At 55.8% G+C, this 16,160-nt stretch overlaps 1 protein-coding gene across 1 annotated transcript; it reads right to left on the bottom strand.

Moving 5' to 3' along the window:
- Positions 1–492: 492 nt before the first annotated feature.
- Positions 493–16,004, bottom strand: LOC138240699 (DBH-like monooxygenase protein 2 homolog). Its single transcript, XM_069191850.1, has 13 exons — positions 15,631–16,004; positions 12,776–12,922; positions 12,528–12,680; positions 11,972–12,055; positions 11,083–11,244; positions 10,149–10,251; positions 9,269–9,435; positions 8,807–8,898; positions 6,757–6,853; positions 5,118–5,177; positions 3,058–3,188; positions 2,049–2,157; positions 493–731 (listed from the first exon to the last, which is right to left on the bottom strand). Exons 1-13 carry the CDS (start codon positions 15,919–15,921, stop codon positions 552–554), a joined length of 1,776 nt encoding a protein of 591 aa, XP_069047951.1. The 5' UTR covers positions 15,922–16,004; the 3' UTR covers positions 493–551.
- Positions 16,005–16,160: the final 156 nt, after the last annotated feature.

Genomic DNA, 16,160 nt, shown 5'->3' with positions numbered 1-16,160 from the left:
ACACCCGTCCAGCTGCCCAGTCTGGTTTCCAGTTGAGCTCTTCCCAGAGGACGATCCAGGATTTCCGTCATGACACCAGAGAGTTAGAAACAGCTCCGCGTCGGACCCACCCCCCGTGCGGCTGTCTCTCAGGACACGTAATCAATAAACGACTCTGGGACTCTCGCTGGGGTGCAGGCATACTGATCAACCTGTATGATTATTCCAGAGATCAGAAAGAAATACAAACCAATCCGTGTCAGATCTCGTCCTATAACCCTGGCTACTGTTACTGTTACATAATCAATAGGACACTATGGGGGCACGCTGCGCTACTTATTGATCAAGCTATGTGATTCAGAGCTGCGCCCCTGACAGAATCACTCTAACCTTACAGCCTATGACTAGCGGGGTCTCCTCTAGACAGCGCTTCTATATTCCTATTTCCACACTGGGGGGTCACACATGCAGATCCAGACGGGCGGCCCACCACCAGCTGAGACAGAACCGCCCCCCCCTGTTTCCGGCTCGTTCCTTTCCCAGCAGCCCGCGCCTGCAGCTCCCAGCCTGCCTCAGGGCCGGTACAGGGCGGCCAGGCTGAGGAGGCCGAGCCTGGCCGCCTGACCCCAGCGGGTGGCGCCGGGGCTGTGCCCTGTGCCTCCGGGCGCGCCGCTGGCGGCTCTGCAGCTCGCCGAGGGGGTCGCCTTCACGTCCCGGACCAGTCCCGTGGTTGTCCGGAAACTGGTGGTGTTCTGGGAAGAAAGATCCGACCTTCAGAAACAGGTCACTTACCGTAACCCAGCTGGTTGGTCTGAAGAACTGGGAGCCCGCGGAGAGAGAGCAGGCAGTGGGACAGAGCAGTCCACTGGTTTAGCAGAACCTTCCCCTGTAGGGTTTCGATAGGTTCCTGCTTTTCACGCCAGATTTTCATTTCTTGCAAAAGCAAGCCTATCCCCAAGCATATCCCCTTATTTCACGCATGTTTTTGCACATAACCTGTTACCTTTATGTTGTTTTGCACACTGCCTGTTGCTGTTTTTCTGCACACTGCCTGTGGTCTCTGTCTTTCTTTTGTTATACGATTGCATTGCTGTTGTTGTTTTTCTTTGAACGACTTATCGCCTGAGAGCTCGCTAAATAGCATTTCGTTATACCATATACCTGCGTATGAGTCTACTGACCATAAACTTGAACTTGAACAGGGTCTTCTAGGAGCATAAGGGCACAAGCGTCCAGATTCAGAGACAGTTTCTTCCCCCAGGCTGTCAGGTTATTGAACTCTGCCCCTGCCGCTGTCTCCCACTGATGGGGCTTTTACCCTGTCGCTGTTCAGTGTGGATGTTCTTGGTGTCTCCTGCCTGCCCTTGAATGGGAGCTGACACAGGCAGATAAGCGTCTCGTGGCGCCCGTGCAGGTGACAAACGTGTGTTTTTGCGGATTCGTTCGTCGAATGGATATGTGACCCCCCCCACGCTGAAGCCTTAATGGAGGTGAATCGCCTGCTTGATTGGAAGATTGTGCCAGTATTTTTGTTTTTACCCATGCGATTTTTCATGAAGGAACGCAACAGTTCAAAGGCTGCGTCCAGGAGGGTTTAAAAGCTGCAAACAGTCATATGACGGGGACACTGGACTGTAAACAGGCGCTGTCCTTCAGATGAGACGTCAAACCGAGGTCCTGACTCTCTGTGGTCATTAACAATCCCAGGGTGCCTCTCGACAAGAGTAGGGGTGTTACCCCAGTGTCCTGGCCAAATTTCCCCCCTGGCCTTTACCCCTCATGGCCTCCTAATAACCCCCCTCTCTGAACTGGCTCCATCCCTCTGCTCTCCTCCCCACTGAGAGCTGGTGTGTGGGAGAGGACTGGAGCATCATCCAGGTGGGGCCGCACACTGGTGGCGGTAGTGGGATTCCCCCTGACCTGGGAAGAGCTCCGAGTGGAGGGTCCAGAGAAGTAGTATATAAGTATCAGGGGGATTATTTATTATTATAGGCCTGTGTACAGTTTCGAGGACAGACGCTGCCTGGTGTTGGGTCACTGAGATCAATTAACCGCAAGGGTGTGCTTACCACAGAGGAGTCGATGTATATATTCTGAGGGACGGTTTTCAGGATGTTCTGGAACTGCTCCACCGTGTTGTCGTTCCAAATCATTGTGTAGAGCTTGATGTACGCATCTCTGGAAACGACACAGGGGGTGAGAGAGTTACCAGCGTGGGAGGAAGGGGTGCCTGGACGAATAAACTGGATCGGCAGACAAACCCATCGATGACCCTGACTGAAGGTGATCGTCCTCACTGGTGAAGTCACATACAGAACCTGGGACTGCACAGCTGGGAGTGTTGGTGGCGTCAGTGGGATTGTCCTCACTGGTGTAGCGAGACAGCACCTGGGCTGTACGAGTGTGAGTGTTGGTGGCGTCGGTGGGATTGTCCTCACTGGTGTAGTGAGACAGCACCTGGGCTGTACGAGTGTGAGTGTTGGTGGCGTCAGTGGGATTGTCCTCACTGGTGTAGTGAGACAGCACCTGGGCTGTCCAAGTGTACAAGTGCTTCTTTTTCACAGCTGTATGATGTCTGTGGATCAATGAGCAAAAACGCTCAAATGTTGTCATACATTCGGGGTGAGACAATCCTGCAATGTTTAATATAACATCCCCTGATTAAAACAACTGAAAGGCGTATTAAATCTGAAAATGAACTCTTGTTTTCCCTGGCCCAGAATCATTTGTTTTAACCTGCAAAAATAAAGACAGAGTTTCCCGTAAACCTATTGTAGCTGTAGTTCAGGTGGTAGGAGCTGCGTCAGCAGGCGTAGGCTGCAAAGGAACAAGTAAAGGTTTATTCCCTGCTGAGAAGAGAAGAAAGGAAACGTTTCGGCTTTGAAAACACTGTGTTTCTTTCCTTCTCTTTTCAGCAGGGAATTAACCTTTACTGGTTCCTTGTTATATTGGTATTCTGTTGACTTCAATTAACCATTAAAGCTCTCCATCCAAAAGGTGGTTGGAAACAACTATGCAGCATTATACTGTAATAATAATAATAATCATCATGCTAAAAAGGTTGAAATGGTTACTTACAGAATGCTTGAAGTACCCAGGGAAACAGCCATCTGCGTAATGTCCGGCAGGCTGTTGCAGAATTTAATTTTCGTGGCTGGGGAATAATGTAGGAAGGCGATACACATCTCGTTCACAGAAGCAAGTCCCAGCTGCGGAGAAACCGGAGCGAAAAATCACCACCGAGTCATCAGCACGAATTCTCGACGAACACAGGAGGGGGGTCACGTCACCCAGGGTCCGCTGTCGGTCTGCACGAGCTTTTGGAGGCCTCGAAGTGGCGAGAGAGCAGCACCCCTCACTGCCTGGAGGGTGGGTGCTACTCTTTCCTCTTCCTTTCCCTTCTTTCCTCCTGCGCGGCTGTGATTTCCGACACGCTTCTGCAGCGCAACATGGGCAAAGCGAAGGCTGTCTCGCATCTGGTGAACAGACAGAGGTACCCAGCGCTGGACTGCGGCCAGAGACCAGCTTCCCCAGACCGGCCCCTGTGTTTGTAGCAATGATCAACCACAAGTTACCCCCCCAGAGGACAAAATCCAGACTGTGTGACCCTGTGCTACACTGCAACAGCTGTCACACGTAATCGGCTTCTCTTTCCTGAAGGGTCTCAGGGCAGGCGTTTTGCCATCTTTAACAGCTCTAAGAGTAACGAAGAATCAGAAAATCAGGCTTCTCCTTTTACGGGAGGAAAACCGTGCTTGCGTAAAAAAATGAATGGCTCGGAACACTTTTTTTTAAATCTTTCAACCTGCCCTATCTTTCTAATCTATTGGCAGAGAGAGTAGGGGTGGTACACACCTCCAGAGATCCGCCTAGTGCAGTTTTAGTGATCTTTTGTGGTGCTGAAGGCACCCAGGAACATGGATTCCAGCACTTCCACAGGGCTCGGGTAGGTGGTGTGTCTGGAGAGGGGTGCATCTTGCGCCAGGGCGGATATTCCATCTGCTGATCTGTGTGTCACAGCTCCAGGAACTGTCTGAGTGCCCAGTTGCTATCGTACAGCCTGGCAGAGGTGGGTCTCCTTTCAGGATGGCCTGCCCTGGCCCTGTTGACCGGTGTCTCTAGACCATGTGCGCTCTGCACAGCACCGGCCTCGATCGAGAGGACAGCTCTGTCTGGAGTGGGACCGAGGTCAGGACAGGCGCTGAGATGCCAAGACCTTCACCGGGAATAAGTGCATTTCTAATAATAGATCAGAGAGGTGGCTCTGTGGCTCAGGATCTGCGCCTGTGGCTGGGAGGTTGCTGGTTCAAATCCCGCGGCCCAGCAGAGGAATCCTACTCCGTGGGGGCCCCCCTGAGCGAGGCCCTTCACCCCAGCTGCTCCAGGGGTGCCGTATAAATGGCCGACCCTGCGCTCTGACCCCCAGCTTCTCTCTCCCTGTCTGTGTGTCTCCTGGAGAGCAGGCTGGGGTCTGAGAAAAGACACATTCCTCATGCAAGACACTGTATCTGGCCAATAGAGTGATCTTATTAGGGAAAGGAGATAGTTGGCTCTGGGTCTGTGCCTGTGGCTGGGAGGTTGCTGGTTCAAATCCCGCGGCCCAGCAGAGGAATCCTACTCTGTTGGGCCCCTGAGCGAGGCCCTTCACCCCAGCTGCTCCAGGGACGCCGTATAAATGGCCGACCCTGCGCTCTGACCCCCAGCTTCTCTCTTCCTGTCTGTGTGTCTCCTGGAGAGCAGGCTGGGGTCTGAGAGAAGACACATTCCTCAGGCGAGAAACTGTAAAGGGTTAATAAAGTGATGTTATTATTAGAAGCAAACTGTAAAGGAAGCTTTAAGGAGTTGCCTCATTTTCCGATCGTCTGACTCTTGACGATCGTGAATCAATTCCTCCGACAGCCACACTCGTGAAAGTTGTGAAACTCTTCACCAGGGGTGGCGCATGGCAGCAATCATCTGCTGCACTTTCAGACATTTCCAGTGGATTGCCGATCCTGAGGGGTTCGCCAGCCACAGCCGTTCCAAGTGCCGAAATATTTCGTTCGTCGAAAAACGTGCCGTGACATCGAAGGGTCCACACGCCCGATCTGCTGGAATATCAGCCCTTTCTCATCGCTGACTGGAAGAGGAGCACTTACAGGGGTGAGCACCTTGCGGTTCTTCGTCTCGTAGGTGCACTCCACCACAATCTCGTCTCCCTGGAGGACAGAAACCAGACACGTCAGAGAGAGACCTGGGACCGGGACAGGGACTGTCCCACTGCTTCTGCCCCTCGTACATGTAAGTTTCAAATATTCTACAGTTCTAAATACTAAGCCAGCAGCCAGATCACTCTGCAACTCACAACTGGCAGCCCCCGCCACTGGAGCCCAGCAGGTGTGAGCCTGGCCAGTACCTGGAGGGGAGACTCCTGGGAAAGCTGAGGCTGCTGCTGGGAGAGGTGTGAGTGGGGCCAGCAGGGGGCGCTCACCCTGCGGTCTGTGTGGGTCCTAATGCCCCAGTATAGTGACGGGGACACTAGACTGTAAACAGGTGCTGTCCTTCAGATGAGACGTCAAATCGAGGTCCTGACTCTCTGTGGTCATTAACAATCCCGGGGTGTCTCTCGACAAGAGTAGGGGTGTTACCCCAGTGTCCTGGCCAAATTTCCCATTGGCCCTCACCAATCATGGCCTCCTAATAATCCCCATCTATGAATTGGCTACATCACTCTGCTCTCCTCCCCACTGAGAGCTGGTGTGTGGGGAGCGTTCTGGCGCACTATGGCTGCCGTCGCATCATCCAGGTGGGGCTGCACACTGGTGGGGGTGGAGGGGATCCCCATTACCTGTAAAGCGCGTTGAGTGGAGTGTCCAGAAAAGCGCTATATAAGTGTGAGCAATTATTATTATTATTATTATTATTATTATTATTATTATATTGTCATCGTGGGAGTTGGCAAATATTCTGTCACACGTTCTCTCCTGTATTTCTGTATCCGTATTGAAGATCTAAAGTTGCTGTTCATTTTAAGGATTTCTTTTAAAAGGGATTTGGTTGTGGTAAAAACAGGTGGTTTAAAAAAAAAAACTCATTTCAGGCTGCCAGCTAAACGGGTCCTGACCGTGCAGGCCAGATGACTGAAGCTGTGGTCGAGATTCTAACTAGCAAAGAGGACAGGTGGCCTGTTTTCACATCCGCAGGTTCATTATGGACTTCTCAAGACTGACCGTAACCCCAAGAAAACCAGTACGATCCTGCTGGACCACACTAAGACGCAGTATGATCCAGCAGGGAGGAGACTCAATACCCCCTCTCTCCTGTACCCACAGGGGGTGTCCTCTCTCCCACAGATGTGCCAGCTGGGCTCTGGTCCAGACTGGCACTGTCTAGCACCCTGTCCAGGCTGTAATCTATGACAGTGACTGGGTTTGCACGAAGGGATGCCTCTCTAAACGAGCTGTGGTGGGAGACTGGCCCTCGTGAGGTGAAGGGTTAATTTGTGCAGGAAACGCACCCACATCACTACCTCATGAACCGGGTTTAAGCCCGTTCCTTTCGCTGCGTGAATTTCAGAGTCGTCATCCTCACTGCTCAGGTGACTTTTTAAAAGTGCCCTATCCCAACCTGAAACGATCGTCTCTCTGCTCGCTGTGTCCGAGCGCCTGAGGATTCCAGATACAGATATGATTCCAGATTCCACCGGAAGAGGCTCCTGGGCTCTGCCCCCCCGTGTGGGAAGAGGTGGAATTCCGATCAGGGCTGGAGGGTTTCCGGCGGACGGTTTTCCCAGCTCACCACTTTCAGCGGAACGGTGCTGCCCAGGTACGAGGTCTGCTGGTTATCGAAGTTGTAGTTCTCATTCAGCCCCAGGAATCCAATCTGTTCCCCGTTCCTGAAGGGACAGCGGGCAGAGGCGAAAGCAGGTGTGGAAGACCGAGTCAAAAGGTCAGGACACTGACTGTGCGCGGGAAAGGTTTTCTGTTCGCACCGAAGACCACTGTCCACTTACTGTAGGTGCAAACTAAAGCCTGTGATTCCTCACACCCATTCAACCAGAGAGAAATGAAACAGATTGCAGGATGCCAAACGGGGGGTGTGTGTGTGTGTCCTGTGATGGACTGGCCCTGGTGTGAGTATGTGTGTGTGTGTGTGTGTGTGTGTCCTGTGATGGACTGGCCCTGGTGTGAGTGTGTGTGTGTGTGTGTCTGTGTGTGTGTGTCCTGTGATGGACTGGCCCTGGTGTGAGTATGTGTGTGTGTGTGTGTCCTGTGATGGACTGGCCCTGGTGTGAGTGTGTGTGTGTGTCTGTGTGTGTGTGTCCTGTGATGGACTGGCCCTGGTGTGAGTATGTGTGTGTGTGTGTGTCCTGTGATGGACTGGCCCTGGTGTGTGTGTGTGTCCTGTGATGGACTGGCCCTGGTGTGAGTATGTGTGTGTGTCCTGTGATGGACTGGCCCTGGTGTGAGTGTGTGTGTGTGTCTGTGTGTGTGTGTCCTGTGATGGACTGGCCCAGGTGTGATTGTGTGTGTGTGTGTGTCCTGTGATGGACTGGCCCTGGTGTGAGTGTGTGTGTGTCCTGTGATGGACTGGCCCTGGTGTGAGTGAGTGTGTGTGTGTGTGTGTGTGTGTGTGTGTGTCCTGTGATGGACTGGCTCTGGTGTGTGCGTGTGTGTGTGTGTCCTGTGATGGACTGGCCCTGGTGTGAGTGTGTGTGTGTGTGTGTGTGTGTGTGTGTGTGTGTGTGTGTGTCCTGTGATGGACTGGCCCTGGTGTGTGTGTGTGTGTGTGTGTGTGTGTGTGTGTGTGTGTGTGTGTGTGTGTGTCCTGTGATGGACTGGCCCTGGTGTGTGTTTGTGTGTCCTGTGATGGACTATCTCTGTGATGTGCTCCCCTTCAGCTGATTGTATTACAGATCTCTGTTTGACAATCTCCTAACTTGAGTGAAGACTGTTTTTTTCTCGACACAGGCAAGAAACGTCTAGATCTGTTCCTTTCACTCCAATAATCTCACACCAACTGGACTTCAGGGGCTCTGCTGGTGAAATCTGGTCCGTCTGGTGAAAATTCACCTCCTGACAGTCAGACGTTTCCCCCTGCATCTCCCACCCCAGGGAGAATACATCTCTCTGCCCCGAGGAGCTACTGCTGAGGGTTAACCTTTAACCTTTCAGACACCATCAAGGCAGGGGAACGAGACACGAAACGCTGACGAACGGAGCCTGCATCACCTGTTCCAGATCGGCTCGTCGGCAGAAGATTGGTTTTCCTTGGAGCTGCTGCACTGACAGGTCATTACAGTCCCAGGTTTCTAATCTTCTAACCTTTCCCACTGTATAGCAGCCTGACTGGGAACAAGTTACTGCTCTAACTGGGGTTTAGATTAACAGGAGGAGCTGAGGAGCGATTGCCTAGGTTTAACACTATCAGCTCACTGCCTGGCTTTCAGACAGGGGTCTTCATCATACATGAACAAGTGCAGTATATCTGCATGGATGCAATATATTTCAAACTAAACAAAGCTTATTCTTAATAAAACAGCAAAATAAGACGGAAAGTGTTGACGGACAGAGCATGCATCATCTGTCCACCGTGACACTTGTTTTCCAAAGTCCAGCAGCTCGTTTGGAGACATCAGAACTGTCTGTGACGGTGGCCGCGCCCTGAACCCACACACACCCTCCTCTCCTTTCACCACACACGAATCCGAACTTCAGAGCCGGGCTCAGACATCGGGCTTACCAGACTGCTGTTTGTTTTTAACTGTCTAAGCGCTCAGAGTTTGCATCGTCTGCCCCGAATCTGTTCACTCTTCCTGTGTGGTCTTCGTGAGTTCCTCCCTTCTTACCTGAAGTGACCGACCCTGACCTTTCGCCCGGCGAGGTGAGTGTGGAGCAGCACGGCGTAGACGTTGAGGTCCGCCACGGGGCCAGAGAGGACCTGCACACGGGGGGACACGAGGGGGGGACCGTCAGCCATCGGCAGGGCGGACCCTCAATTAACCAATTAAAGAGGCTGTCGCCCTGTTCTGCTGTGGGATTGTCTGGCACGCTGGGCTCTCCTGTCCTAGGAAGATGCCCCCCAGTTTAACGTCACGTCAGCCGTGCTGAGTGGAGGGTGGACGTCCTGGACTCCTGCCGGGAGGGATTGCAGGTTCAAATCCCAGGCGTGGCACAGCGCTGGCTGTGCCCCTCGGTAGTGTACAGCTGCTAATCTGCAGGAACGCTACGCCGGGGTCTAGGGCTGTTTTTCCCTGTGATCCCGGCTTGACCCAAGAACCAGGAATATGTCCCGCGGGAGACGCACTTACGTCCGAGAAAGAGGCGGTTTTGCAGACGGCGTAGCTGCGAAACGCCGTGGCGTTCGGGGGGATGACGTAGGCCTCGTTCACCGCGAGCCCGACGCTCAGGACCCCGGCGTCCTGCTGGCGCAGCTCGGGGGTGTAGTGGAAGCGCAGGCCGGAGTCGTCCACGCGACCTGGGAGACCAGGCGGGAGTTACTGGTCTGCTCCTGCGCTCGGCCAGCGCCAGCTTCACCGCCCAGGAACTGGGCAGTGAGGATGACGATGATGTTTCTGTTACACCTGGGGGTGCAGAGGTGTCCCCCCCCTTGGGACTAGAGCAGATTCCCAGTGGAGGGGGTGTGTCACTCTCTCCTTCATCCTGTTAACCTCATTGACAACACGATGCTTGTGCAGCTCGTCTACGCTAATTGGCCTGGGGTGCTGTCTGTGTGGAGTCTGCATGTTCTCCTCCTGTTCATGTGGTTTTCCTCTGGGTGCTCCAGTTTCCACCCACAGTCTAAAGACATGCTGGTGGGCTAACTGGTGTGTGTGTGTCTGTGTGTCTTTGTGAGTGTGTGTGCCTCTGTGTGTCCTGGATGGACTGGCCCTGGTGTGTGTGTCTGTGTGTGTGTGTCCTGTGATGGACTGGCCCTGGTGTGAGTGTGTGTGTGTCTGTGTGTGTCCTGTGATGGACTGGCCCTGGTGTGAGTGTGTGTGTGTCCTGTGATGGACTGGCCCTGGTGTGTGTGTGTGTGTGTGTGTGTGTGTGTGTGTGTCCTGTGATGGACTGGCCCTGGTGTGAGTGTGTGTGTGAGTGTGTCTGTCCTGTGATGGACTGGCCCTGGTGTGAGTGTGTGTGTGTGTGTGTGTGTTGTCACAGCGACACCTCCTGAGCCCGCGGGGTCACCTGACTGCTGGGAGGGGTTGTTGTAGTGTATCTCCAGCCTGTAGAACGGCACGTCTCCGGCCCCCCCCACCGGCATGCCGGCGTTCGGCGGGAGATCGAACGCCTGGGGGGAGGAGAGAGAAATCGGTCAGCTGCGGCGGGATCTCCTCTCCTCAGAGAGACGCCTGGCTCTGGGCTCAGCCAGCAGGAGCCCCTCCTGAGCCCTGCAGGGTCCGGCTGATGCTTCCTCTGCGGCTTCTCATGGAAGCTGCTCTCGGTGCTAACAACCAAAACTACAGCTATTATTATTATTATTATTATTATTATTATTATTAGTATTATTCACTCCGAGCTCTTCCCAGGTCAGGGGGAATCCCACTGCCCCCACCAGTGTGCAGCCCCACCTGGATGATGCTCCCGTCCTCTCCCACACACCAGCTCTCAGTGGGGAGGAGAGCAGAGGGATGGAGCCAGTTCAGAGAGGGGGGTTATTAGGAGGCCATGAGGGGTAAAGGCCAGGGGGGGAGTTTGGCCAGGACACTGGGGTAACACCCCTACTCTTGTCGAGAGACACCCCGGGATTGTTAATGACCACAGAGAGTCAGGACCTCGGTTTGACGTCTCATCTGAAGGACGGCGCCTGTTTACAGTTTAGTGTCCCCATCACTATACTGGGGCATGAGGACCCACACAGACCTGTTGGACAGCAGAGACCGGGTACGATCGGCAGTAACGTTCCGCAGAACCTGGAGACCTCTTTGCTGGGAGCTGGAAGTTCAGCACGGCCGCCGACGGCATTTTCAACTCCAGAGAAATACCGTCTGCCCCCCTCCCCCCCCGCCTCGGGCTCTCTGTCACCTGCTGTTTACTCTCAGGCAGGGTTTTTTAATCGAATCCGCCCCCCCCTGCAGACGGCGGCTTGGCCCGTCCCGCGAGATAGCTCGTCCGCGCTCACCTCTCCTCCGATCGCCCATGCGGCCAGCACCTCGAAGCACTGGATGAACGCCATGTAGTCCCGAGTGTAGCACTCCCCCTCCAGCGTGGCGTTGACCTCGGACGAGCAACGGTACAGAAGCACGTGGTGGACCAGGTCCAGGTTCTGGAGCAGGGGCTCGATCTGGGAGGGGGAGGGAGAGAGAGAGACGGACCGGCCTGTGAGGAAGAGCAGGCCCTCGGAGAGGCAGCACCCTGTCTGCTTCTGGGTGGGGCACCACGGTGTCACGGACGTCCAGAGGGATGAACCGTGGGGAGCAGGAGAGCGGAAAAAGACCCAGTTGCGTAGCGCCGAGACGGGAAAACGGCCCGGGCTCATCAGCGCGAAGGGTTCAGGAATGCCGGAGAGAAACCTGTGCCCTCAGGGAGCGGACGTGGGGCGCCCTGGTGCTAGGCGGGTCTCAGGACACCCGAACGTCAACGCTGAGCGAGGGCAGGGTGCAAGACCCGGAAATATAGAGCCCCAGGGAGAGAGAGAGGCCGCAGACCGGAAACTAGGGACAGGACAGAGAAGGAGCGCCCTCTGGCTGCAGAGGGCGTGACACATGGGGGGGTCGGGGCGCTGCAGGGGTGACAGTGTCCCACTGACATCGCTGGGACTCGGACCCCGTGAGCGCAGAGCTCGGCCTGCGCTCAGGTGAGAAACTCCGGAACCCGGTTTCCCACCAGAACACAGGTAAGCCCGAAACCTAGACGCAGAGGGTGAGACGAGGGTTCGACCCCCTTTCACTTCAGACGGCGACCAACGTCAGACAGGGACAGAACAGCCCGGAGACCGCACCCCCCTGAGAGACACACGGCAACCCCCCCAGCAATCATACCAGAGGGAAAGAGCCCCCCGACTCACTGACCCGATAGATGTGGTTCTTTCCTCCGAAGCTGGGGAATCGGACAATCCTGCAGTGGTAGTACGTGCCCAGCGCTGGGACTGTGAACTGGAGATGAGAGAGAAGGATCAGGGCTTGTTACAGAGGAAGATGGGGGGGTATGACATCACCCAGCCCCCCACAACAGCACCAAGAGCTGAGGGACCCCCCTCTTTCGGATTCACGCATCCTGTGGACCCCCCAGATTCTACCGGTGAAGCCCGGAGACGATCGCTCCGACAGGAGCAGAGAGCTTCCAGGAAACAGGCTTCTACCAGTTGGACCCTGACTCCCTTGGGAAGGAGAGATCGAGACCCGCGAGTCAACAGGTGCGTCCGGAAAGGCATGCTGGGAAGCGCCGGGAAAACCCGGCCCAGGCGAGCGGTCCGGACGGCCGCGGATCGGCCCCAGGAGTGAGCCGCTCGGGGGGAGGAGAGGAGCGCCGCGAGAGTTAGACCAGGAGACGCGCGGGAGGGAGGAGGGGGGGTCCCCCGCGAGAGGCGGAGTGTGGCCGCACCCCCACCCCGGCCCCGACACTCACGTTCCCGGCTGTGACGTCGAAGTGGCTGCTGTTGGCTGGGGAGGAGCGGGGTGAGTAGGCCAGCAGGTTGATCTCCTTCGTCCCCCTGTGGCCGCCGTGGTACGACACCTCGTCGCTCGGCCCGTAGGCGTAGATCACCTTGACCGGCCCGGCCTGCGGGACAAACGCCGTGGGTGTCAGGCGCCGAGCCGCCCCTCCTTCCGGACTCCGGACCGGACTGGACCGGGGCAGGGGGGCGGCCCGCTCACCGTGATGCCGAAGTCCCTGCTGTCGCAGCTCAGGATCCGCCTCCTGAACCTCATGACGGTCCGGCTCTCGGACTCGGTCAGGGCCAGCAGGGTGTAGTCCTGCTGAGGGTCCTCCGTGGGGAGCTCATTCCCAGCGGAATAGCGATCCTGCCGGGAGAACGACAGGACCGAACAGGAAGTCAGGTACAGTTCACGGCTGACGTCTGCTTTAAGAGGGGAGGGGAGACGGAGTCTCAGTTTCTCAGACCACTGATAATAATAATAATAATAATTTCTTACACTTATATAGCGCTTTTCTGGACACTCCACTCAAAGTGCTTTACAGGTAATGGGGATCCCCTCCACCCCCACCAGTGTGCAGCCCCACCTGGATGATGCAACGGCAGCCATAGTGCGCCAGAACGCTCCCCACACACCAGCTCTCAGTGGGGAGGAGAGCAGAGTAATGAAGCCAATTCACAGAGGGGGATTATTAGGAGGCCATGATTGGTAAGGGCCAATGGGAAATTTACAGGTCCGGGGGATCCCACTACCCCCACCAGTGTGCAGCCCCCCCTGGATGATGCTCCAGTCCTCTCCCACACACCAGCTCTCAGTGGGGAGGAGGGCAGAGTAATGAAGCCAATTCATAGAGCCAATTCAATCCATGATTAAATCTTAAATTCATCGACTGCGCGGTATCGTGAGATTTGTGGACGTCCTGTAAGTCTCCATGTTGCGGGAAAGCCCTGGTCTCTCCACTGGCCAGAGGGGGGAGTTAGTGAGAACTGCGAGGTGAGGCGGCCCTTCCTGCTCACTAGTCCCTGTACTGGCTGAGGCGCTGTGATGGACGAGTGGACAAGGACAGGCTGTGCAGCGGACGTGTCGCCGCAGGAGTGTTCCCAGGTGACCTGCAGGCAGAGTTAACGAGCAGTACGTGTCAGTGAGGCCGCCTGGCGGTGGAGAGCGATACTTCTGCTGGAGGAGAAGAGCCGATTCACGAGCCTGCTTGTCCACAGAGTCACAGGCCCGCCTCACCCCACCGGAGCTCTCGTTGGCCTGGTTCTGGATCGCAGAGCCCGGCGCGGCGCGGACCTGGAAATGTCCTCTATTCTGTGCTGTAAATTGGGGGGGGTTTACACGTTACTGTGGTACATCTGACTTTCACTGCGGTCCGAAATGCGCTCGTCATCAACGACGATTCTTTCCAATGCTGGAATGGAAAAATAGCTCTGCAGGCCCCCTTTCACACACAATCAATTCGTGGAGAAAACACCGATTGTCGCCTGCTACTTCTTACTTGATGGAATTGCTATTTCTTCTCGAGACAATCGCGTTTTCTGAGATGAAGAAGTGTGACCTTTTTACTGAACTAGTGGTTTTAACCTGTGCTTTAAGCTCGAAGGCTATATAGTTACTGTATAACCCAGTTGTTCCTTCGGCTGCGTTCCGCTGGGCTTTCATTTTCTCGGTGAAGGTACCATGCGTTTTACCCTTCCGTAGGTCACAGCGACCCACTGCTCCTGAAAGGGATTGTCCACCACCTGGCTGGGCTGGGTTTCCAGGTTTGTGTTGTTGTTTTCTCCCCTGGCAGGAGAGAGAAACCCAGGCCCCTACAATGGAAGGGGGTCGGTTCAGTGAGATCGTGTTTCGTCGTTTCGCTGTCCAGGAAGTCTTCCTGCGAAACCGCAGGCCCAGAGCTGCCGGAGAACTGCTGGAGCAGGAGACTGAGGGGAGGACAGCCACACCAGCGCTCAGAGCCCCGCGGGGACGCACGTCGGCATCGGACAGTGGCTCCAAGCCCCGCCATCGTGCGCTGCCTCGGTACGCCCTCCTTCCTCCTTCCTCCTTCCTCGCGCTCTTAGTTCTTCTGGAAGTCTTTTGGAAGCTGAGCTTCTGGAGTAACGGCTGTGGATTTTTTTAGCGCATTTGTGCGAAGGGACGCCAGTCCATCACAGCACACACACGCACGCGCACACACACACACAAACACACCAGGGCCAGTCCATCACAGCGTACACACACACACACACACACACACACACACACACACACACACACCAGGGCCAGTCCATCACAGGACACACACACACACACACACACACCAGGGCCAGTCCATCACAGGACACACACACACACACACACACCAGGGCCAGTCCATCACAGGACACACACACACACACACACACCAGGGCCAGTCCATCACAGGACACACACACACACACACACACACACCAGGGCCAGTCCATCACAGCGTACACACACACACATACACACCAGGGCCAGTCCATCACAGCGTATGGAGCTCCTGTGTGTGTGTGTGTTGTGTCTGTCTGCTCTGTGCTCTGGTCAGAAAGAGCTGCTCTCTACCTCCTGCCTGAAACACAGACCTGCTGACACTCCCTGTTCTGATTGAGCCCCTGTGTGTGTGTGTGTGTGTGTGTGTGTGTGTGTGTGTGTGTGTGTGTGTGTGCTGAGCTTCTGGAGTAACGGCTGTAGATTTTTTTAGCGCATTTGTGCGAAGGGATGCCAGTCCATCACAGCACACACACACACACACACACACACCAGGGCCAGTCCATCACAGCGTACACACACACACGCACACACAAACACACCAGGGCCAGTCCATCACAGCGTATGGAGCTCCTGTGTGTGTGTGTGTGTGTGTGTGTGTGTGTGTGTGTGTGTGTGTGTGTGTGTGTGTGTGTGTCTGTCTGCTCTGTGCTCTGGTCAGAAAGAGCTGCTCTCTACCTCCTGCCTGAAGCACAGACCTGCTGACACCCCCTGTGCTGATTGTGTTGTGTTGTGTTGTGTCGTGTCGTGTCGTGTCGTGTCGTGTCGTGTCCCGAGAGGACCGGTTCCGGGCGGGTTACCGAGAAGTACCAGCGGCCGTCCGGGAGCGCCCCCCCGATCACGAGGTCGGCCCCCACCATGTCTCCGCGGGGGCTGAAGCCCAGGCCGGCCCAGCCGCTGGTGTTGACGGCCAGCTCCAGGGTCAGCAGCTCCCGGGCCGGGTCGAAGCCCCAGCTCAGCACGGCGGCGCCGGCGCCGTCCAGCCGCTCGGAGAAGGGCAGCGCCGGGTCGCCCTGCGCCCGCGGGCCGGGGGGCAGCAGCAGGAGCAGGAGCAGGAGCAGGAGCAGGAGCAGGGGGCGAGGAGGGGCCATGCTGGTGCTGCGCGTGAGGGAGTGTGTGTGTGTGCGGCGCCGGGCTGCCTACTCCTTATATAGCGGCCAGCGCGGGCGAGCCGAGCCGCCGAGGGCACAGCCTCCTGGACAGGCGTGGCATGTGGGCACCCTCCCCTGGAGTGGAAATCCCCACCCCCACCACCCTTTGTGTAAAGAAGCCCCTCCTATCCTGACTGGAGGAGCTCACCCAGCTGTGTCTGGAGAGAAGCCAGGGTATC

This window comes from Lepisosteus oculatus, chromosome 7 (genome assembly GCF_040954835.1).
Source record: "Lepisosteus oculatus isolate fLepOcu1 chromosome 7, fLepOcu1.hap2, whole genome shotgun sequence".
Classification (NCBI taxonomy): domain Eukaryota; kingdom Metazoa; phylum Chordata; class Actinopteri; order Semionotiformes; family Lepisosteidae; genus Lepisosteus; species Lepisosteus oculatus.
Note: the sequence above shows the minus strand (reverse complement) of the source record. Positions and strands in the feature narration are given on the sequence as shown.